At 44.1% G+C, this 25,375-nt stretch overlaps 1 protein-coding gene across 6 annotated transcripts in view; it reads right to left on the bottom strand.

Annotated features, from left to right (window-relative positions):
* LOC137414106 (uncharacterized) overlaps nucleotides 1–25,375 on the bottom strand; it is a 150,814-nt gene that overhangs the window by 100,717 nt on the left and 24,722 nt on the right. Inside the window, exons 3-4 of one of the 6 annotated variants that reach the window (XM_078780440.1) lie at nucleotides 17,370–17,513; nucleotides 7,751–7,945 (exon numbers count right to left, since the gene is read on the bottom strand). The exons of 3 other annotated variants lie outside the window; for them this stretch is intronic. Coding sequence is in view for 1 of the 3 variants with exons in the window: in XM_078780439.1 (XP_078636565.1) it covers nucleotides 17,370–17,378 (9 nt within the window). In the remaining 2 variants the exon portion in view is untranslated. The remainder of the gene's footprint in view (nucleotides 1–7,750; nucleotides 7,946–17,369; nucleotides 17,514–25,375) is intronic. 2 more of the 6 variants (XM_078780441.1, XM_078780439.1) reach the window with 2 other exon arrangements.

Here is a 25,375-nt window from a genome sequence, read left to right as displayed (position 1 = left end):
TACTAGTGTTCAAGTATAAAATTAAATTTAAATAAAATAAAGATTGCAAAAGTCACATAAATAAATTAATTCTGTTTTTTACCCAACATTTTGCACAGTGTCTATTACATCATCCTATCGAACACATTACATTAGTTATTTATGCCTGTTTGTCTCCTTTATGACATCCTTAAAAACAGCGAATTTTCTGCTTGCAATGATTTTCAATTTTGTTTGACTGCCAGGCAGGCAAACAAGGTTCATAACAACAAAAATAAAAATAAAAAAAAATAAAAAAATTCACACCCATGTCCAAAACAAGTGGTCCAGTTTGCCATTTTTCATATGAAATAGACGAAGCCTAGAAATGAACCAAACCCTTTTGAATTACTCTTTAGAACCCATTAGAATTACCCTTTAGAATTAAACACGGTGGGTTAGAGAGGTTCTTCATTTTTGATGGACAAACATAGCCAAATGCTGAAGCGGCTTCACCACTTAAAAATCTCACTTCTCTCCGTGTTTGTGCGATCTGTCCAAATTCTGAGCCAAAGTACAGCAAAACGAAAGACTCGTCTTCCTATACATGTTCCGATTCGCGTTCAAAATATAACATTCAACTTAAATGCTGTTCCGTGACCATAAACTGATAAGACAGAGATGGACATGAACCATATTGCTTAACCCCACCTTATGCTTCGCGTGCGCGGGGTAATAACAGGATATGATACAGATAATAAAGTCTGTTAGAAACATGTTGAAAGGTTTGTCTTTTCCCAATGGCACCTGCACAATGAATATTTAGACACGAGGATGCCGAGATCAGTTTTATGCTTTTCACAAAAAGAGGGGTCTACAGAATAAATCAACAAAATAACTTTATTTACTCTTCCAAAGTTTTCTTAAATGTTTAGGTTGTCTTTAATATACCTAACAAATGTTTCATTTGTAGATCCCATCATGAAAACAAATATATATGCAGTGGTCTCCATACAGCAGGTGAACAGCAGATGCATGGTCAGCTATAAAACAAGAAAAACAGAAAAAACTTTTAACCTTTGTTTCGAAACATTTAGTGAACCACCAACTAGGATTGCCCTCCCACCCCCTTAAAGAAACATGCTCTTCAATCTCAAGGATTCCTGAGATCGAGCAAACTAATCACTGGAATTTTCTCAATAAGTCATAATTCGAGGCATAATTCGAAAATAGTCATTCGATAATAATAAGTCATTCGAATTTGATAATAGTCATAATTCGAGTTACCCCCTACAAGTATTGCATGCATGCTTATGTGTAGGGAATATATATATATATATATATATATATATATATATATATATATATATATATATATATATATATATATATATATATATATATATATATATATACATACATACAGTGAAACCTTGACTTACGAGTGCACCAACTTACGAGTTTTCCGAGATACGAGCCGTCGCTCGGGCGGTTTATTGCTTTGAGATGCGAGCCGAGATCTGAGTTACGAGCTTACGCCACCCGCCACCAAGTGGGTTCAGGTCACGTGGTTATCTTGCCGTGCAAGCATCTCTGCCGTATATCGCTGCTGTTTTGTTTTCGCATTTTGGTTATTTTGGAGCTTACGCCACCCGCCACCAGGTGGGTTCAGGTCACGTGGTTATCTTGCCGTGCAAGCATCTCTGCCGTATATCGCTGCTGCTTTGTTTTCGCATTTTGGTTATTTTGGAGCTTACGCCACCCGCCACCAGGTGGGTTCAGGTCACGTGGTTATCTTGCCGTGCAAGCATCTCTGCCGTATATCGCTGCTGCTTTGTTTTCGCATTTTGGTTATTTTGGAAAATTTCTTAGTTTTAACCATGGGTCCTAAGAAATTGAGTGCCAAGGGCAGTACTGAGAAGAAGAAGAGGATGATGTGCTTGGATATAAAACACGCAATCGTCGAAAAACATGAGCGAGGTGTGCGTGTTGTCGACTTGGTGAGGCGGATGTGAAGGCAGCTGAATATTTTATTATAACTTTTGCCGAACTGATAGAAGCCGAACGATACATCCCCCAGCAAATCTTCAACTGTGACGAGACAGGGCTCTTCTGGAAAAAGATGCCGAGGAGGACGTATATAACGGCAGAGGAGAAGAGCATGCCAGGCCACAACTTGTTCAGAGTGCCGGCGATAGCTCGCCTTCTCTTTGTGGAAAACACGGTGAGATCCTTAACATCCAACAACTAATGGGACGCAAACGGGGCGCCCAGTTTAGCAGTACACACATTGATGAATCACCCTGCCTGTGATTCACCCATGACAGGTTATAGCTGGGTCGGGATTCAAACCCAGGCTGGACAGTTTAGAGTCAAGTGTGCGTACCTCCAGTCCAGGCCATCCTGCCAACTTGTATGCTGCATACAGGTGAAATATAAAGCGCGAGATATTTTTATATATACTGTATATTTAAAAAAAAATTGGTGTGGTTTTTGGCGGGCTGGAATGGATTAATAGCATTTCAATGCATTTTAATGGGGAAATTTAATTTGAGAAACGAGCAAATTGAGTTACGAGCTCGGTCACAGAACGAATTAAACTCGTAAGTCAAGGTTTCACTGTGTATATATATACAGTGGGGAGAACAAGTATTTGATACACTGCCGATTTTGCAGGTTTTCCCACTTACAAAGCACGTAGAGGTCTGTAATTTTTATCATAGGTACACTTCAACTGTGAAAGACGGAATCTAAAACAAAAATCCTGAAAATCACATTGTATGATTTTTAAGTAATTAATTTGCATTTTATTGCATGAAATAAGTATTTGATCACCTACCAACCAGTAAGAATTCCGGCTCTCACAGACCTGTTAGTTTTTTCTTTAAGAAGCCCTCCCATTCTCCACTCATTACCTGTATTAACTGCACCTGTTTGAACTCGTTATCTGCATAAAAGACACCTGTCCACACTCAATCAATCAGACTCCAACCTCTCCACAATGGGCAAGACCAGAGAGCTGTCTAAGGACATCAGGGACAAATTTGTAGACTTGCACAAGGCTGGGATGGGCTACAGGACAATAGGCAAGCAGCTTGGTGAGAAGGCAACAACTGTTGGCGCAATTATTAGAAAATGGAAGAAGTTCAAGATGACAGTCAATCTCCCTCGGTCTGGGGCTCCATGCAAGATCTCACCTCGTGGAGCCTCAATGATCATGAGAAAGGTGAGGGATCAGCCCAGAACTACACGGCAGGACCTGGTCAATGACCTGAAGAGAGCTGGGACCACAGTATCAAAGAAAACCATAAGTAACACACTACGCCGTCATGGATTAAAATCCTGCAGCGCACGCAAGGTCCCTCTGCTCAAGCCAGCGCATGTCCAGGCCCGTCTGAAGTTTGCCAATGACCATCTGGATGATCCAGAGGAGGAATGGGAGAAGGTCATGTGGTCTGATGAGACCAAAATAGAGCTTTTTGGTTTAAACTCCACTCGCCGTGTTTGGAGGACGAAGAAGGATGAGTACAACCCCAAGAACACCATCCCAACCGTGAAGCATGGAGGTGGAAACATCATTCTTTGGGGATGCTTTTCTGCAAAGGGGACAGGACGACTGCACCGTATTGAGGGGAGGATGGATGGGGCCATGTATCGCGAGATCTTGGCCAACAATCTCCTTCCCTCAATAAGAGCATTGAAGATGGGGCGTGGCTGGGTCTTCCAGCATGACAACGACCCGAAACACACAGCCAGGGCAACTAAGGCGTGGCTCCGTAAGAAGCATCTCAAGGTCCTGGAGTGGCCTAGCCAGTCTCCAGACCTGAACCCAATAGAAAATCTTTGGAGGGAGCTGAAAGTCTGTGTTGCGCAGCGACAGCCCCGAAACCTGAAGGATCTGGTGAAGATCTGTATGGAGGAGTGGGCCAAAATCCCTGCTGCAGTGTGTGCAAACCTGGTTAAGAACTACAGGAAACGTCTGATCTCTGTAATTGCAAACAAAGGTTTCTGTACCAAATATTAAGTTCTGTTTTTCTGATGTATCAAATACTTATTTCATGCAATAAAATGCAAATTAATTACTTAAAAATCATACAATGTGATTTTCAGGATTTTTGTTTTAGATTCCGTCTTTCACAGTTGAAGTGTACCTATGATAAAAATTACAGACCTCTACGTGCTTTGTAAGTGGGAAAACCTGCAAATTCGGCAGTGTATCAAATACTTGTTCTCCCCACTGTATATATATATATATATATATATATATATATATATATATATATAGATATATAGATATTTGCGGATTCGGGGGTCGGCTCTCCCCTTATCAAGGGGGGGGGGGGGGGGTTAATCCCCTTGTCTTTTAAGCTGGCCATCCCCCAATCCTGGAAATTATGACGTCACTTCCGGTCGGTGGTAAGTGGGGTTGTAAGCCCAATTAGTCTTATTACCTAAGTACTACCACCGGCCGTAAGCGAGGAGATAACTCCGACCCGAGCCGCAGCGGTAATGGATATGCCGAGCGAAGCGAGCCGCGACTCGGGCCGTTAACCATAGACTAAACCCGATTAAAGCGGTTCCTATCGGGCCACAGGTACTCAATTGAAAGAAAGGACGCAAACGATCGAATAGGAGAAAACCCAGAAAATAAGAAGAACAAGGAGTGGGTTTATTAATTATATACAGAAACCCAAAGAGGAAACGAAAGTAATATACAGAAGAAGAAGAACAAAAGGACACAGGGCAATCTTAACTACACAGTCTTAACTTAACAAACCCCGGACAAACAGACAGACTCACACGGGATGGTTGTGGTAGGGGAGGAAGGTCCAGGCAGATGGTTCAGGCGTTGAGGTCCGGCTCCAGGTGTCGACTCGTACCGTGGCGAAAACCCGGGCAGGCAGCTAGCGCGTATCGTTGGCGCGCGACCGGACCTTACATATGGCGGGGGGGGAAGTCCTTCGCAAATTCGTATGCGCAGTTCCTATGAATTCATATGAATTAGGAGTTCCCCAGCGCAGCTCGTTCCAACGCAGCTCTGTCCGTGCCCTCTCTGTTAGCGCGGCTCTCCCACTCACTCTGCTCGTGAACTCCTTACTCAGCTTCTCTCCCTCCTCTCTTCTTGGTGTTCTCTCAACAGCAACGGTCCCCTGCGCAGTCGTTAATGCAGTCCTCGCGCTTGCGCTTATATAACGCGCTTAGAAATCAATGCGTGCTTCATCGAGCCACGCCCATCAGTGAGCTCACCTCAGCCCTGATTGGGTAGCGAGGGCTCACCGGCTCCGCCCTTGACGGAACGTTGACAGGGCCACGCCTCGTTCTTGGCGCTCCGCCCCCTTCTTCTCCAGCTTGACCGCGTGCGTAATGGCGGCCGGGGCGAGCGCTTAAGGCAGCGATGATGGCTCAATGCAGCGAACGCTGCTGGCAAGCAAAGGCGCGTTATAGAATTGGGAGAGACAAGCCCCGACTGTAGGTGGGCATGATGGAGTAGCTTGGAGAGAGAGAGAGGTTCGAATGTGAGGAATGGGGACTACCTTAATGCAACGCAGATTCGACTAATGGGAATATGGCCTTAGTTAAACACATACGAAGGAGATAACTAAAGTCCTATGGTGACCTACGTGTTGCATATGGACTAAGGGTGCGACCTTTGACCTTTTAACAAATAGAATATTTACAAGAATTATTTACAAGTGAGGGTTCTAAAACCGCAACAATATATATGCATGAATGTATGCAGATACCTATTTAGCTGTACTTATTAATGTCCCATCACATTTTCAGATGCATAATGGCATTTCAAGTGTAAAGAACGCCAGTGTGTGTGTGTGCACCATCATTTCCATAGCACGGTTTAATGCTTCACCATGATATTAACGTTTCTTGTTCTCTCTGATATTGAACAAAACATCTTCTGTTTGGGGAGATAATTGAAAAATCATTCTGTACACCCAGATTAAGGTAATCTGTTTTGTGATAACGAGTCTGACACATATCTTTATAATAATACGCAAAAAGTGTGTGGTTAACCAAAATAAAGTCCTCCCTGCTGCCTTTCACCCACCGCAACCCACACTGATGGACCGGGGGCCCCGCTCGCTACAGAGTGCAATATTCTGATTTTCGTGTCGCCATAGTCGGTGATCGACTGAAATCTGCTGCGGTGATGTACTACAAACACCCGCTCTTTAAGGGAGTGGCAACGGTGTGTTCCCGCCACCCCCCCCCCCACCCCCACCCAACACCCTGGACAAGTTGTACAACTGATGTACTATTTAGCGATAGGCCGAAAAAAATATATTGCTGGTTTCTGGTCAGACCAAAGTTCCAGAATTGATGCGGCGATGCGGTTTTTTTTTTTCTTTTTTGAAAAGCATGATTTGCACATACGTATAAAGGTGTTGTTTTTGTGCCCTCATGCCTTGCGGTCCTCCTCATCTGCCGTGGCGCCGTCCAGAGAGAAATTAAAGAGCCAATGGGACTTGTAGGCCTTTTTTTGTAAATAATGAACACAAGGTTAAGTTATTTTAAAATGTATTTATTCTGAAAATCATTAAGTTCTTCAAGCATATTATAGACTGCCATTTCGTTTGAGATCGCCTCGCCGTACCGTCAAACATTCCAATGCATTGATCGCGTCAACACTGCGCATGCGCAAGTGGTCTAACAGGCCGATGGTCTCCCACGATCTCTTCTCCCAATTCACCAGATTATCACAGACACTTACAACTTCATGACAAACGAGATAGGATCCAGGCCTAACCAACCAGACCACCCGCAGCTCTCTAGGCCTTCTGGTTGCTTCACACGAACCCGACAAAGAACGTCTTCGTTTCAATAAATGACAATATCCAGCCGATTGGATTCATGACGTCACGGCACACAACACTACTCATATCTTTGAAATGGCTGGTTGGATTTGGACAAACTAAACGTAGTTTTGTAGGGGAGAACCGTGCGCGAACGACGATACCGATGGCGACCCTCACATACCCATATATCCTGAGATAGCGCACCGGCCCGGCAACAACAGGCACGCGCTGTTGTAGGTAACTGTTGTAAATAAAAATTTTTTAAATGTTGACACGCAAGGTCAAAATCGATGCGCGCACTGACCAGAGACCGGAAATATATTTTTCTTGGCCTAACAACCAGTTTTCAAGTTATTCTATCCAGCGGTCTATTCTATTAAGGTTTTCATAGAGATTCTTCTATCTTCTCTTCTTCTACATAATAATGTGCAAAAAGTGCACGGTTATCTATACAATAATATGCAAAATTAAGTGCAAGATTAACCAAAATTAAATAATTTCACAATTGAATTTCTGTCAATTATATTATCGTGAATAGCTCTAAAATTTCAAATTATCTTTTACAAAAGCATCTAGGCCTGTTGCTTTTTCAATCGGTGACTGCTTTGCTAGTACATATATAATACATATTAGGGGTACCGCAACTTATGGCACACCCTGTGAATGGAGATTGCCTAATTTGCTGTGGATCAGACTGTGCAGCACATCTTCGTTGTGGTGGTGGTTTCTCTTTGCTACTACTTTGTATATCTCACTCCAATGGCAGTGATATGAAGCAAGCCACCCAAGCAGATAAAGCAGAAGCTTTTTTCTAAATAAAAATATTGCAAAAACAAGACCATAGAGATGTGGCGATGGAGAAACTCAATTAAAAAGAGGACTACATTCATCCATTTTGAATTTTTTTGGGAGGGGGGGGGGGGGTATTTTGCCTCAAATATCTCATGTACCCAACCCATCCAAATCTGTCCCCATCTTACCCCCAGCACACCCACTCTCTAGTGGACTCTGTCCTTCTCAGTCGATAAGGTAGAGAGTTCTTTCTGTCCAGTCTCGACACTGCTTCGGTGATGAGCCCAGATGGAATCAGTACTCATGTTCTCGAATCCTGCTCTACTGCTCTTGCTTCTGTCTGCATTCTTCAGCCTGCCCTCCTTTGGCCACCTCCCGTCTGCCTGCAAGTCAGCAAACATCACACCAGTCTGCAAGAAGGCTGTGAAAACAGATACTCTCAAATACAGACTAGGGAGCTTACTTCCAATTATAAGCAAAAGTCATGGTCTCTACCATCACTGCTGACATAGTGTCTCTTCTCTTTTAAAACAGCCTCATCTCTGATAATCAGTTTATGTTTTGTCCCAGGTCAACTCTGAACATGCTGCTCTTCCTCTCTCAGCAATAGTTAGAGGCCCTAAACTCAAGCAAGAGGCTTCACTGGACACATCTTAGGCATTTGAAAGGGTCTGACATCCTGTTCTTCTTGCCCAACTCTCCGCCTGTGACATCCAAAGCTGCCTTCATTTCTAGATTTCTGACTTCCTCCACTCAGGCAGGCAACATGTTGCTATCAAAAGAAACCTCACTTCTACTCCACCAATGGAGGCTGGAATGCCCCAAAGAAAGGGCTTGGGGCCTGTCTTGTTCATCATTGATATAAACGACCTCTCCACTGAAACCATTTCTTCCGTTTTACAGATTACTTCACATTATGTTGTCGGACTTCACATATGTACCCTCATCCCACTGACAGGCAGACAAGACAGCAGCTGATTAAATGTTGGTCTGATAAATGGAACAGGTTTTCATTCCTGTAAAATCTAGCCTTACCCTGTCACTCTGGAAAGATAGTCAAAAAATCCCACCTATCTATTTCAAGAGGTCTCGGAGCAATTTATCAGCCATGACCTCACGGGGGCTGACCACATCACAGACCTGGCCTCCAGAGCAGGCCACAGACTGGGCATCCTCCATCACTCCAAGTTAAAATCTGAACTACCCAGACTGTAAAAACCTGTGTCCATAGCTCAATGGAGTACTGCTCTCGCCTATGGGCTGTCACCCCAAAATCATCTATATAACTAAATTTTATAAATAAAATTGAAAGTAACAAGGAGCTGATACTTTCAGTCCCCCACCTTTTGGATGGTATGAATAATATATCTGTATAATATGAAAGGTAAATATTGAACGGTTTTAGAAATATGGCGTAGACAAGCCAAGTTACAGAGATGGTTGCCATGGCTGCAGACTTCAGCCAATCACAGCCAGGATCTAATCAGGTTGAGATAATGTCATGAGGAACACAGTAGATGTCTGCAATGAATGAAATGAATGAATGATCGTTTTAAGGCCATTTTCCCCGCTGGAGCGGGGGTTAGCCTTGAGGGTCCCATGACAATCATGGTTCCCTGTTTTGAGGCAATATTTTTATGGCCGGATGCCCTTCCTGACGCCAACCCTTGGTCGCCTCTTACGATGCGCAGGGATACGGTGTACCTATTCTAAACCGGGGTACACACCGGGATAGTTAGTAGATGTCTGCAATATGAAACATAAATGCTCAATGGTTTTTGAAACATAACATACACAAAAGTACAAAGACAGATGATCGGTAAGCCACAAATACTTTGAATCAAGAAAATAACGAAAACATAATTAGACAGTAAACTCTTTCAATATCCTTAAAAAGTACAATCTTTGGTTTGCTCTACTGACCAACACATGGGAATTATTGCTCCATTTAAATTTATTGATCGCTCTGCCCAAATACTTGTTCTATACTATGATTATGAATAATCAGAGGGTCAGTTTGGCCCCCTGATAAATGGGGAAAAAAATTAATATATATTTTCCTTTATCTGGAAAGGGTGAAAATGCGAATGGTTCGGTGGATGTGCGGAGTGTCGTTGAGAGAGAGGAAGACAAATGATGAATTGCGAAAGATGATGGGAATAGAGCCTGTGATTGATGCTGTGAAGAGGAACAGGTTGAGATGGTTTGGTCATGTGTTGAGGAAGGATGAAAGTGACTGGTTGAGAAGAGTGATGGAAATGAATGTAGAAGGAAGTACAGGACGGGGAAGACCGAGAAAGACTTGGCTAAAGATGGTGGAAGAAGAAATGTGGGCAAGGGGGTTAACAAAGGGAGATGCAGAAAATAGGGCAAAATGGAGAAGATTGTCATGGGGACCGCAAGGCTAACCCCCGCTCTTGCAGGGAAAATGGCCTTAAAATGCATGTTGTTGTTGTTTTGTTCCTTTATCTTGTTGACAGTAAGAACTAAATAATGACAGTCCCACAATTCTACAAACTTCCGAACTTCGTTCACATATTCATGCTCATCATTCAGTAGGAACCCACTAATTACCGTACCACATGCACATTTGATAACACTACAATTAGGAATTCAATTGCAGCAGCCATTTGTGTACAAAGAAAACAAAATGAGTGAGACAGCACGACCTTGTGGTCTATCTGCAAGAAAAATGCGAATTAATCTTGAAAGCCGATGTGTGACATCTAATTTCAACAAGCGTTATGCCTTGGTCCCCCGTCGGTGAAGTGATGCGAGTTGACAAAGTGGAAGACGCAGAAAACATGCTATGATATGATATTTCGCTCACAAGGTTCAGACATACATGGAGGCGGCCATCTTGGATTTTGACGTGGCGACCCAATTTTCAATGGCGTTCTTCCTTATGCCCAGATACACCCACACACCAGATGAGAAGTTGGTACTTCGCTTATTTTTCAAGATATTCCGCTCACAAGGTTCAGACATACATGGAGGCGGCCATCTTGGATTTTGACGTGGCGACCCAATTTTCAATGGCGTTCTTCCTTATGCCCAGATACACCCAAACACCACATTAGAAGTTGGTACTTTGCTTATTTTTCAAGATATTTCACTCACAAAGTTCAGACATATATATCGTGGCGGCCATCTTGGATTGTCCACTTGGACTGTCCACTTGGACAGTGGATGTGCTGTCCACTTGGACAGTGGATGTGCTTTATTCTAGGTGGAGTATGTTATTCGGATGACGGCTTGTTATTCGGATGTGTTTTAACAACGTTATAAAAGAGATGACAGAATCAACACAGAACTTGATGTACTCGGAGATAAGTACCACCCTCATCGGATGAATCAATGAATACACTCCAATCTGTACAATCAAACCATGCCCGCAGCTCCTGATTGATATGCATGCTCCAAACACGTCGTTCCCTCGGTAACCGCTTTACACCTTCTCTGCTTCTGCTTACAAGATGGAAGCAAAGGAATGTTATTGTGGGCAGAGTTTCTCAGCTGAGGACAAGCCTTCGATGGATAGGTACGAAGCATGTAGGAGTCGCACAAATCCAACGTTGCGTCATTCCGTGTATGTTGCTGTACATGTTCATCAAATGTTGGTCATACCGTGTCCAATCTGCACTGATTAAAATCTACTAAGATAATTTCGGCTGTATCAGGTGATAAAGCGTCAATATCATGCACCCTGGAAGAGATGCGTTCACTTGCTGTTATTTCATTGGCTTGTGGTGGAATGTAGACTCGTATAAAAATCCGATTTAGTTCCTTCAGTAAATGAAAAGGTCGAAGCCCAACAACAAACGATTTGTAATCTGGCGAACACGCCTTGTCCTTCACTGAGCAGTAAATACACCATCTAAAGTTGATGTGCTGTACATACATACAGTGCCCTCCATAAATATTGGAACAGTAAAGTCAAATATTTATTATTGCGACATACACAAGATATTCGGATTTGAGATCAAAAGATGAATATGAGGTGAGAACACAGAAGGTCCACTTATATTTATTGGTATTTCTATACATATATCTATCTTCGATACAAGGTCATCTACCATCTGCTTGGAAATCAGCCAACATAATGCTTTACATAAAAAGGTGCAAAAACAGATCCTTGCAACTACAGACCAATCAGCCTGCTCCCAATCATCAGCAAGGTCATGGATTCCATCATCGCTTCTGATATTAAATCCTTTCTCTTCTACAATGGCTTGATCTCGGATCATCAATTTGGATTCAGACCAGGTCATTCTACTCTGGACATGCTGCTTCTGCTGTCTCAACAATGGATGGAGGCCCTTAATGCAAATCAGAGAAATCAGAGCTGTCTCCCTTGACATATCTCGTGCCTTCGATAAGATCTGGCACCTGGCTCTGCTCACCAAACTCTCCTCCTATGGTATCCATGGATGGCTTGCAGACTTCCTCTCCGGTCGCAGTCAACATGCCGCACTGAATGGAATTCTCTCATCTCCCCTTTCTGTTCAGCCTGGAGTTCCTCAAGGCAGTGTTCTGGGCCCTGTGCTTTTTTTGGTATTCATCGATGATCTTTCTGACTCTCCGGAAAATCCTCTCTTTCTCTTTGCTGACGACTCCACTCTCTGCCGCTCCATATCTCATCCCTCAGATCAGCAGGCGGCAGCCTCTTCTCTCTGCAGACCTGGACAAAATCACAAACTGGTCAAACAAGTGGGACATGTCTTTCAATCCTGACAAATCTCACACTCTCACTATGTCTCTCCGAAAAGACCACCTGGAAAACCCTCCCATCTACTTGCTCAACAATCCTCGAGGAAGTTCTGTCACTCAAGCTTTTGGCTCTCACCATCAGCCATGATCTTTCCTGGGAAAACCACATTTCCAAGCTGGCCTCCAAAGCCAGTCGCCGACTGGGCATCCTCCGTCATGCGAAGTCCTTCCTTGGCACCTCTAAGTTCCTCACAACATACAAACCTTTCATCTGCAGCTTGATGGAATACTGCTCTCCCCTCTGGGCTGGTGCTCCTGCCTCACACCTAGCTCGGCTTCACTCTGGAGAAACCAAAGCGTTCAGGATCATTGGTTTCTCCCACGATGAAGCCGATTCTGAGGGCCTTTCACTCTCTCACCGCAAGCAGGTTGGTGGCCTGTCTTCCACCGACTCCTCTCTGGCCTAGCTCCCCCAGCTCTGTCTGCGCTGTGTCCCCCTAAATATTCCTGCAGGATGCACAAGAACTGCCAGCAACCCTCTTCTTGGAAAAACTACCAAAATCAAGACTCTGCTCACCTTCACTCATTTATTCATCTTTTTTCCCCACCTCTGGAACAAACTCCCACACTCTCTTCAATCCCTGTCCTCCCTCCAGGTCTTTAAAACAGCTGTTCACTACCATCTGTTATCTTCCCCCATCCAAAACCTTGATCTTTTCTACCCCCGTTTGTACACCCCAAATCCACCTCTTTTAATGTCCGACTTCATTCCTGAAATTCCTAGTCGTGTCAATTTGTTTTATACCGTGTACCCCTTCCCTCCCCCTCCTCTATGCTTCCTACTCCTCCCTCTATGCTTCCGCCCCCTCCTCCCCCACCCCAGCTCTCTCCCTTCCACAGATCTTCTGATGTCCGTGTTGTCTACTGTTGTGCTTGTGTGCTTCACTCTCTCTCTCTCCCCATCTTCTTACCCCCTCCTTTTATTGTTTTGTGTCCATTTATGTTTTTTGTGTTTCATATGCTAATGTGCGTTTAATGTGCTAGCTCTTACACGAGCCTCAATCATGTATACAAAAAAAATAAAATAATAATAATAATAATAATGCATTTTACCATTGTAGAACAATAGCACTTTCATGTTCAGTCCCCCAATTTAGGTGAGCTCAAGTATTGGAACAGATCAACTTAAAGTAATATAATAGTGCGTTTTCGGTGGCATATCTGTTGCATGCAATAACATCATGACTGACTGTGACCCATTGACATCACTAAACACTTGGTATCTTACTTTAAGATGCTTTGCCAAACCGTTAATGCAGCCATTTTCAGTTGTTTGGTTTGGGGGGTTTCTGACTTTAGCCCCCTCTTCAGCATGTGAAATGCATGCTCTGTTGGATTTAAATCAGGATATTGGACTTGGCCAGTCTAAAACCTTACACTTTTCCCCCCATGATGAACTCAATTGCATTGGCAGTGTGTTTTGAGTCATTGTCTTGTCGTATGGTGAAGCGCCGCCCAATTAGTTTGGAGGCATTTTCTTGTACATAGGCAGACAAAATATTTCTGTACACTTCCGAATTCATGCTGCTGCTGCCATCATTAGTTACATCATCAATAAAGATGAGTGAGCCAATTCCAGAGGCAGCCATGCAAGCACAGACCCCTGACACTACCTCCACCATGCTTCACAGATGAGGTCATTTGTTTGGATCACATGCAGTTCCTTCCTTTCTCCACACTTTCACCTTTCCATCATTTTGGTAAAGGTTGATCTTGGTCTCATCTGTCCATAAAACTTTGTTCCAGAACACACTCGCTCACCTCTATACTTCTTGGCATAAATATTATAATCTGGCCTTCCTATTTTTTTTTTTGGGTGCTGATGAGAGGTTTACATCTTGCGGTGTAGCCTTTGTAATTCTGCCGTCGTAGTCTTCTGCGAACGGTAGATTGTGATACTGTGATTGTGATTGTGGTAGACGGTAGATTGTGATTGTGATTGTTCCAGAACACACTCGCTCACCTCGAAACTTCTTGGCACAAATATTATAATCTGGCCTTCCTATTTTTTTTTTGGGTGCTGATGAGAGGTTTACATCTTGCGGTGTAGCCTTTGTAATTCTGCCGTCGTAGTCTTCTGCGAACGGTAGATTGTGATACTTTCACCTCTGCACTCTGGAGGTTGTTGGTGTTGTTGTGTTGCCGGTCAGTTCTGGTTGAACAGACCAGTGGCATGGAGATAGCTGTTTGATCTCACAGTAGCAACCCAGAGATCCCTCACATCCAAGATGTGCTCTTGCCTATGTGAAGCCAGGACCACGCACGCAGGCTTCCTTGATATACTCTGGAGGTTGTTGGTGATGTCACCAACAATTGTTTGATGGTTTTTCTTCACAGCTCTGATGATTTTTCTGTCATCAACTGCAGTTGTTTTCCTTGGCCAACCTGGCCCTTGCTTATTGCCATGTACACTGGTGGTTTATTTCTTTTTCAAGATATTCCAAATTGTTGTATTTGCTATGCCCAATTTTTGTGCGAGGGTTCTAATTGAATTCTTCTGTTCTTTCACCTTCCAAATTGCTTGCTTTTCTTTCATAGACAGTTCTCTGGTCTTCATGTTGGTTTATGCCTTCTGACTTCAAGGCAAAAGCAAAGGCTAAAATGAAGATGAGACATTCACATCTCTTTTATGTATGAACAATCAATGCAACAAGAAACAGTCAGTCATCTGTTCCAATACTTATGCTTACCTAAAATGGGGGGGACTGAACACGAGTGTTATTGTTCTGCAATGGCAAAACATATATATGCATATAAATACCAAGAAATAAAAGCGGACCTTGTGTACTCTTTCCTCATATTCATCTTTTGATCTCAAATCCAACTTTCTTGAGTATATAGCAATAATACCGAATTTGACTTCACTGTTCAAATACTTCTAGATGGCACTGTACATGCAGCACCTCCACGGGATTTTCCAAAAGTCTCTGTTCAATCTCCTCTCACAATTTGGGGATCTTCCAGATCCATTGCACAATCCGGTATTCCTTAATGAAGCCAGATCTCCGTGAAATATAGAAGCAATGCTTCTCTGGACTCAGAAAGGATATATCACAGTCAATGCTGCATCAGTTCCAATCAGCTTATCAGACCTTAGTGTTCGATGCAATGTCCTTCATTCAAGTGAACAAAGATGTTGAGTACTTCCGTGATTATGCCGACACGAGACCAAATGCCATGTTGAGATAAGATTCCCATGTCCAGTGTGACAGGATGGTGTTTGGTGGATACAGAGCGGATTCCATAAAGTCAAGTGAAGGTGCAAGAGAGCCGAGTGAAGGTGCAAGAGAGCCGAGTGAAGGTGACCCCCATGTGTCATTACATTTCCATGAAAATATTGTCCTGTCCGTGGCGATAAAGACAGGCCTCAGATGAATAGCCGAAACGAGTTTTAACTCCGAGGTGTATTTCTAACCTTGGTGGGATTATTTCTGGCGAGCGTGGGGAAAGGCCCGAAGCCTTATCTAACCGGAAACATACGGGGTTAATCCGAACCCACAGAACAAAGAAACGAAACAAGACAAGAAATGGAAATTCAACAAACAATGATTTAATGAAAATAATGCAATGAATTAAAATGAATGTGAAATAAAAACTATTTCCTAATTTGAGACGTCTCCATCAGACTCAAATACAAACAAGAGCAAAATATAAATAAAAATAACTTCCCTTACTGTAGGGCTGACCCTTAACTCTGGCCCCAAAGTGCATCAAGAGCCCATTGATCGTTGCTGCCGGTGTAGCTGCTTATGCGGGACGCGCCTCAATAATGGCACCGAACTCGCGTGCCAGAAAACACCTAGGCACTCAACCAGCCCTTCCTCGCTTCCACCGCCAAGCACAACGTGGCCCCAGCTCCCCCAAAATACACCTTAATCCAACAACACCCCCTCCTCCAACGTCGCAAAAGTTCCAAAATGCTCCTAAGGTTCTCTGCACGAGCACGCACGAGAGGAGCGACCGTCTGCCACGCAGCCAGGACCAGAAAAAGAGACCAAGATGGCCTCTTCGTTTTTCTGGTCTGGTCTATACTTCTTGGCACACTTCTTTTTTTATACTTCTTTTTCTGGTTCTGGTCCTTCACCAGGACCAGAAAAATAGACTAAGATGGCCAAGAGACCAGGATCCGACCAATCACGAACTCGGGGCATGGTCTCCCCGTCACAAGTCATCGGGGGCAGAGTCTAATCTCTGTTCGGGAATGTTCGGATGATGTCGGGGTTCACTTGTCGATTGGCAAATGCGCTGGTTTCTGTCGGACCTGGTGGCGTGGTTGGCTAATGGAGCCCATTGCCTGGCCAGCTGAGTTTTATAAGAACATTAGGGAGAAATCACAGGGAGGCAAAACATACTGGGGATTATTAACCATAAGCCCTATAATTAATTAGCACAAAACCACCCTCCTTATGGCAACATGCAAACACTCTTAACCTGAACATTTACCCTGCTGATGTACATCGAGATGGGTTTCTTCTTCTTCGCGTCACACGGTCCATACTAAAACCTACACATTCTGAACTTTCCTAATGAATTTCATGGCTACCCCCACAAACGTAACAATATCAACAAGAAGAATGAGTTTGGAAGACACCTCATCTCAAGATGAAAGACAAAGATTCATTGGCTTCCTGAATCAGGCAAACTATTCCTCAACTCCACCCAGACATGCCGACTGACCCACACAGCCATTGACCAAGTAGAAGAGGCTCCATTCAAATCATGATGACGCAGATAAGTTGGTTCAGAGATGAGCATTCTATCACCTGTTGAGAATACCTGATAAGTACTGAAATATGGTACATACAAACCAAAGAAGTGTAATTTGGAATGCTACAAACTGCAAGTTACTTGTGGATATAAATCATCCCAATGTGCCACCAATTCCTGTAAATGCACAAAACATCAAGTGCCAAGCACCTAAGCCTGTAAGAATAAGGAGGATGAAGAGGGGACAGACTCGGATGCAGATGACTGATGATTGTGAGTGGAGTAATATTGTCATTTTCCCATCTCCTATGCCTGAGATTGTGTACTCACCTTATTCATTGCCAAAATGATACACAATGAAATTCTGTCTGCCCTTTCAAGCTTGTTGGAACTTCAGGGAGACAACTTCCTCATCACCACCAGGGCACATTTGTATCAAGGAATGGATCATTGACCAGGATCACCTTCACCTGTCTCGATGAAACATTCGGGGGATCAAAGTTGATGTGTGAGCAACAAGACAAGTGTGCTTAACTCGATGAATTCCCCTCAATCACCCCCTGTAGGACAAACGTTGCTCAGTTACCCATGGAAAACCCTACCCAATTGAACTTTGATCCCCATATATGACTGGCATGATCAGATTCAGGAAAGTCGAGCTACTATCATGGATTGTACAACAGATTGACAGATGCATTTTAACATAACCAAATGTAAAGTGCAGGGTAAGAGTAATGAAAATAGAGATTCTGTTATGCAAAGGGCAACCTTGGAGTGTGGATCATGGCGGGGTAATAGGAATGGGGGCGGATGAGGGGGAAGCAAACAGGACAGTTCCAAAATAAAACTAGAGCTAAGGCAGATATAACAAGGTTTAAGGTTGTATTCATAGGGGGATACATTTATAAATCATAGGCGTTAACACTGTAAAGTAATATAGTGAGGCCTCATCGAGAGAGGCAGTTTTGGCCACCACATTTGTAGGAGATAAATCATCCCAATGATTTGTAGAAGGATATAAATAATCCTGCCATAGAGAGGGGTTCAGCGCAGGGCTACTAGATTGCTTCCGGGACTAGCTAGACTCAGCTATGAGGAGCGGCTGCAGTAGACAAGACTTTATGATTAGAAAGGAGGTGGTTACGAGGGGATGTGATAGAGATGTTTAAAATATTAAGGGTATTGGCAAAATAAGTGCAGAATAATTCAACAGCAGAATAAACAGTGAAAAGCCACAGAGTCCATAGCTTGAGTAAAGAAGAGGTGAGTTGAGATAGTAGTAAGGTAGGGGTATTTCACTCAGAGAGTAGTTAATGCATGGAATTGTCTCCATGGAAAGGTAGTGACAGCAGAAACGGTAGTGACATTGAAATTGGAATTAGGTAGGTACTTAGAAGCATTGAAGAAAGTGGGATGCAAGGATATTAGCAGGACTGGTATGTAGCCTGAATATGGGTGGATGATTTGTACATCTGTGCAGATTGTGATGTATGTGAGAACGTCTTGGCAAGGGATAGTGTGATCGGTGTTGTACATTCTACAACCTAAAACCGCCCAAATAAATAAATAAATAAACTAGAAAATATGAACACAAAAAAATTCCTCCATTTTTTTTTTAACCCTGGTGATGTCCGTGAACCTGTCACACTTTCTTAATCCCAAACCCCTTCTCCTCCCCCGCCCCCCCCCCCCCCCCCAATGAAATTACGTTGTTAGCTATGGTAAAAAAAAAAAAATGGTAGATTTATTTAATCTGGTGTTGATGTAGCACAGGCATGATGGGCATCTTCCTGTGTCAAAGCTCCATATGAAGGAGCTGCTTGACATTTTACTCACTAAACACTTTTTATCATTAATGTAGTGGTGTCGTCACACATTTTTAGAGTGCAAGTTGTGAAAAAATTATGCATAGATTTTGCCTTTAATGAACCACCTTTAGAGGCCATTTTTCCCCGCAGAGCAGGGGTTGGCTTTTTTCGGGCACCGTGGTCCCCTTTTCCGGGCACCCTGGTCCCCTTTTCCGGGCACCGTGGTCCCCTTTTCCAGGCACCGTGGTCCCCTTTTCCAGGCACCGTGGTCCCCTTTTCCAGGCACCGTGGTCCCCTTTTCCAGGCACCGTGGTCCCCTTTTCCGGGCACCGTGGTCCCCTTTTTTAAAGCAATGTTTTATGGCCAGATGCTCTTCCTGCCGCCAACCCTGTTAGTCGCCTCTTGTGACGCACAGGGAATTACCAGTGACCTGGTACTCAAATTTGCTGACCTCGAAAGGATGACAGGCTGAGTCAACCCCCCCTGGCGTAAAGGGGGGGTTGACCCCCGCTGGCGTAAATTCAGCGATGACCGGGATTCGAACCCAGGATCCTAGGATCCCAAGCCGACACCCTAACCGCTAAGCCAACACCAGGCTAACCGCTAAGCCAACACCAGGCTAAGCGCTAAGCCAATGATTTGGCCTTTAATGTGGAAAAAAAAAAGTTTCACAAATAACACCAGGGTTTATGCCTTTTAGCTCTTCCACGAGCTTCGACTATGCATACAAAACAAACAAACAAAAACACATGTATTCTGAAATCTATCTATAATTCCAGTAATCTCTGTGTGTATGTATGTATGTATGTATGTCTGTCTGTGACCGCTGTTTCTCGACAACCACGGGTCCGATATACTTGAAACTTGCCAGGTACATATATTGCTGGGGACCCGAGGATGTGCCTTTTCAAGGTTTCATATTAATCGGACAAGTAGTTACCGAGCTATGTCCAAAAAACGATTCAACCATTCAGAGAGCAGCGAGCTATCACGTGTGCCGAACGTGCCGAACAGACTCTGCCTCGGACGGCACATTTGAGAGCGTATTCATTTATTTCACGTTGGCAAACTATGTTGCCGCTATGTTGGCGTTAAACTATGTTTTAAAACTAATTAAAACTAATTTGCGATTCTTTCGCTTTCCTGCGCGTTTGTGCACGCTATGGCGATTTCTTTACCAAACTCCGCAAGCCGTTCGCTTTGGACCAAACCATTTCATGTAAATAGAGGGGGGGGATTGTCACCGTACTCGCAAGCCGTTCGCTTTGGACCAAACCATTTTATGTAAATAGAGGGGGGGGATTGTCACCGTACTCGCAAGCCGTTCGCTTTGGACCAAACCATTTCATGTAAATAGAGGGGGGGGATATAATTTTAGATATAGATATAGTACGGGCATGCCCTAGTAATTTAAATGAACACAAAAGAAACGACCAAAAATCGTCTATCAGATTTACAAATGACAGAACAGATTAACAATGGGGGCTGACGACGTCATGTGCCAAAGCTACAATATAGTCCTGAACAGTCCAAATGACCATCTCACTGGGATCCCATCGCATGAATGGCCAAGTGGATAAACCTCTTACAAGAAAGACTTCAAAATGGCAAAACTGCGAGCGTGGACACTCACAGATCAATGAGTCGGAGCAAGGCCATGCTACAAAAATAAACTACTTCATTAAACTACAAATACAGGCCCAATGATAAATGATGTACACTGCAATCATTAGATAAATCTATCAGTACCAATTACTTATTTTACTGTTTGTGCATTTGCCTCAGGTTTATACAGATGAAAAGGTACTCGGCAATAACATCAAGTTTATTGTAATCATGTGTTTCCAAGAATATAAAATCTAAGTGATAGCTCTGCACTGGGGTTTACGCCTTATCACACAAAACACATTTACAGCCACCCTCACATCACATCTGTCATCTTCTTCCTCTCAATAATTTTGTAGACTAAAACTCTCAACGTTATTGGAATTCTGCAGGATAAGGTCAAGGCACAAGGCCTGTTGCTCGAACAATGCAGATGTTAGGTTTGTGTCCTCTCTTTATTGGTCCCCTACCCGGAGGGCACGATAGGTTTTCTCTGTCTGTCCGTCCCATCTGTGGTTTTCTGCACTTTTTCCCATACCCTTTAACATATTCAACTAAAACTTGGTACATGGCTTTATAGTGATACGTTAAGGAACATGTTACAAAACAACAAGGATCATCCTCGTCACACACTGTTCTGTTAAAAGTTGCTTCCTTGGTGCCATTCTGAACCCTTTCATCGACTTTCAAGCAAGGGAACCAAGCTGATGAAAACTAATTTCACATTCACCACTTTGCAACTTTTATTGTGACGTTAGGTGATTCACATAAATGGTTGGGAGGGGAGAGTAAGGCGGAGCATGAGGGGAGGAGAGAGTAAGGGTGAAGGGTGAAGGGTGATGGGTGATGGGAAAAAAAGGGAAAAGAGGAATGGGGGAAATGGAGAAATAGAGGAATGGTGGAAATGGGAATGGAAATGGCAATGTGGAAATGGAAATGGAGAAATAGAGGAATGGTGGAAATGGGAATGGGGAAGGTGGGGGGGAGAGGGTAAGGGGGGAAAGGGAGAAAGGGGAAGTAAAGAGGAAGGGAGGGGAATGGGAGGGGAAGAGGGAAGGTGTGGGAAAGGGAGGAGGAAGGGGAAGGGGAGGGGAAGATAGACGGGAAGAGAGAGGGGAAGAGAGAGGGGAGAGGGCAGAAGGAGGATGGGAAAGGGGAGAAGGGAGAGGGTGGGGAGGGCAGACAGGGTTGGGAGAAGTGAGGGGAAAGAGTGGAGAAAGAGGTGTGGGGGAGGGTGAGGTGTTGGGCAGAGACAGGAATGTGGGGAGAGAAAAAGAGGGGTGGGCGGGGAGAGAAAGACAGGGGCGGGGGAGAGTCAGAGAGGGGCAGGGGAGAGTCAGAGAGGGGTGGGGGAGAGACAGAGAGGAGGGGGAGCAGAGAGGAGGGGAAGTAGGGGGGAGAAGCAGAGAGGGGAGGATGGGGAGGGAGGAAGGGGGAGGGGAAGGCAGTGTGAGGGGAAGATAATAGAAAGCAGAGTGAGGGGTGGGGGGAGGGGAGGGTAGGAAAGGCAGCATGAGGAGAGGGGAAGGCGGCATAAGGAAAGGGGAAGGCAGCGTGAGGGGAGCCGAGGAGAAGGCAGCGTGAGGGGAGCTGTGGTGAAAGCAGCGTGAGGGGAGCCTAGGGGAAGGCAGCGTGAGGAGAGCCTAGGGGAAAGCAGCTTGAGGGGAGCCGAGGGGAAGGCAGCGTGAGGGGAGCTGAGGGGAAGGCAGCGTGAGGGGAGCCGAGGGGAAGGCAGCGTGAGGGGAGCCGAGGGAAAGGCAGCGTGAGGGGAGGGAAAGCGAAGGCAGCGTGAGGGGAGGGGAAGCAAAGGCAGCACGAGGAGAGGGGAGGCGAAAGCAGAGTGAGAGAAGAGGGAGGGAAGGCAGCACCATAGAATATAAGGGGTTTGGCAAACTTAACAGGTGGAAAAGAACTACGACCCCACCCCTTCCCCTCCCTCCATGCCACCACCCCATTCCTTTCCCTCCCTCACCTCCGGACTCCCATTACAGGGCCATATACAATTATTATTTTGGGAATAATACTGTAGTACAGTACAGTATTGAGGTTATAAAAGCACCACCCCCCATTTTTGTTTGCAATGGTACAATTGCCACTTTGAATCGGGAAACGGGTAAAGTGAAACGGGCCCTAACTTAACGGATGCAAGAATAGCACTCAAAAAAAGTCATCTATAATGTTCAAAGTCATCATCAAAGTCAAAAGACAACTAAAGCAAATAAAAGGTAAGAGAATGGGGAACAGCAGTGTGTTCCATTAACAAGCTGCTTGTAGAGCGCTCGCCAAGTGGCTTAAGCACTAAAGCAAGCACCTCCAGCAAAATGGTTGAAGTGCTCAGTGTCCATCAATGTCCGAATTGGACAAATGAATACTTTTATGATAGAACTGTGGCTAAGGCAATTCTGCAGTTAAAATTTTGAAATTTGGTTCAGGTGGAGATTCGCAAGCTTGTCGCGCTGTTAGATGTAAGCATTGCGATATATACAGGAATACAGCGAATCATAGGTATGAAGATCAGCGATATTACGATTCTTTGATATGAAGCTTTATTGTACAGAAACTGACCTGTTCTTAGGCAAGGCGTTTTTGAGCTGAGCGGATAAAATGGCGGAATCAAGACCCCGAGCTGAGCAAGCTGAATGCAGGCTTACCAAAGGTAAGCCAGTTTCGAGTTAAAGCACAAATGATCTTCAAAATTGGTGCTTTAACACACCCAAAAACACAGTTTTCATTCATGCACTCCAGTGGAGTTCGATTAGTGTGCATGCAAAAGTTGGGGCCGGCTAAGTTTAATGGTTTTGGAGCTATGGAGGGAACACGCATGCACACACTTTTATTATGACTGGCAAGAGTACCCGGCATTGCCCGGTGATGTTCTAATTCTGTTGGCATTTCGAAGAAATCAATTTGTTTTGTTTTTTTCTATTTTTTTTTGTAGGTGCCTAAAACACTCCCCCAGCTCCACCTAATAAAGAAAATAGATAACACACACACATTAACACACACACACACACACACACACACACACACACACACACACACACACACACACACACACACACACACACACACACACACACACACACACACACACACACACACACACACACCTCTCATAGTATAGATAAGATACAAAAATCCACAATGTTTCCTGCATATTTTATTTGTGGTACAGCTCATGCGTTTCCTACAAGCAAAAACATGGGTATGGCATATGTGCATACTGTATATAATATATTGTGGTTATGTACAGCAAAATGGAGAAGATTGTCATGGGGACCGCAAGGCTAACCCCCACTCTAGCAGGGAAAATGGCCTTAAAATGCCTGTTGTTGTTGTGTTATGTACAGTGCCTTCAGAAAGTATTCACATCCCTTGACTTTTCACATTTTGTTGTGTTACAGCCTGAATTTAAAATGGAATCAATCGAGATCTACACATAATACCACATAATGTCAAAGTGGATTTTTTTTTAGAAATTTTTACAAAATAATAAAAAATGAAATACAGAAATATTTCATTTATATAAGGATTCAAACCCCCTGAGTCAATGCTTCATAGAAGCGCCTTTGGCAGTGATTACAGATTCAAGTCTTCTTGGGTATGTGTGTATCAGCTTTGAACATCTGGACTTGGGAAGTTTCTCCAATACTTCCTTGCAGACTTGCTTAAGCTATGTCAAGTTGGATGGGGAGCGTCGGTGAACAGCAATCTTCAAGTCTCTCCACAGATTCTCAATGGGATTCAAGACTGGGCTTTAGCTGGGCCACTCAAGGACTTTCACGTTCTTGTTCTGAAGCCATTTCAGTGTTGCTTTGGCTGTATGCTTGGGGTCATTGTCCTGTTGGAACATAAATCTTCGCTGCAGTCTAAGGTCTTTTGCACTATGACACAGGTTCTCCTCATGGATTTGCCTATTTGGCTCCATTCTTTGTTCCCATTATCCTTACAAATCTCAGTCACTGCCACTGAAAAGCATCCCCATAGCATGATGCTGCCACCACAATGCTTCATGGTAGGTATGGTGTTTGATGGGTGATGAGCTGTGCTCGGTTTCCGCCAGATGCAGCGCTTTGCATTCAGGCAAAAATAGTTCAATTTTCGTCTCATCATACCACAGAATATTTTTCCTCATGCTCTCAGAATCTTTCAAGCGTCTTTTTACAAACTACAGGCGTGCTGTCTTATGCCTTTTTTCTCAGGAGTGGCTTCCCTCTGGCCACTTTCCCATAAAGCCTAAATTTAAGAAGTGCTGCAGAGACTGTTATCCTTCCGGCAGATTCTCCCATCTCAGCAAATAAATCACTGGGTTCTTCGTCTCCACCCTGACCAAGGTCCTTCTTGCCCGGTTTCTCAGTTTGGTCGGACGACCAGCTCTATATTCTTTCCATTTCCTAATGACAGAGTGCACTCTGCTCTTGGGAACTTTAAACACAAGAAATGGTTTCATACCCTTCCCCAGATCTATGCCTCCTCACAATTCTACAGACAGTTCCTTGGACCAGAGTTCTACAGACAGTTCCTTGGACTTCATGGTAGAGTTTCTGCTCTGACATGCTGTGCAAACTGTAGAACCCTATTCAGAAAGGTGTGTTTCTTTCTAAATCATGTCCAATCAATTGAATTGGTGAACTCAAATCAAGTTGTAGACACATCTCAAGGATGATCAAAGGAAATTGGATGCACCCGAGCTCAAATGGGAACGTCACAGCAAAGGGGTTGAATACTGTAGTGTGACTACCCTTGGTGAACACTGCAGGGTAACACGGATTGACCAAAACGAGCTTAATACTCTGGGGCTTTCAGTTCAAAATAAAGCGGAGAATACGCGTGGGGGTGAGGGGAGGGGAGGGAGAAACCGGGGCCTTACCTTCAAGGATCCCACCGGCAGTCTTCACCCTGCCATAATTAATGCGAGCCGAC

Source organism: Myxine glutinosa, chromosome 6, assembly GCF_964187855.1.
Source record: "Myxine glutinosa chromosome 6, kmMyxGlut1.1, whole genome shotgun sequence".
NCBI classification, from domain to species: domain Eukaryota; kingdom Metazoa; phylum Chordata; class Myxini; order Myxiniformes; family Myxinidae; genus Myxine; species Myxine glutinosa.
The sequence above is the reverse complement of the archived record's forward strand: the minus strand, read 5'-3'. Positions and strand labels throughout refer to the sequence as shown.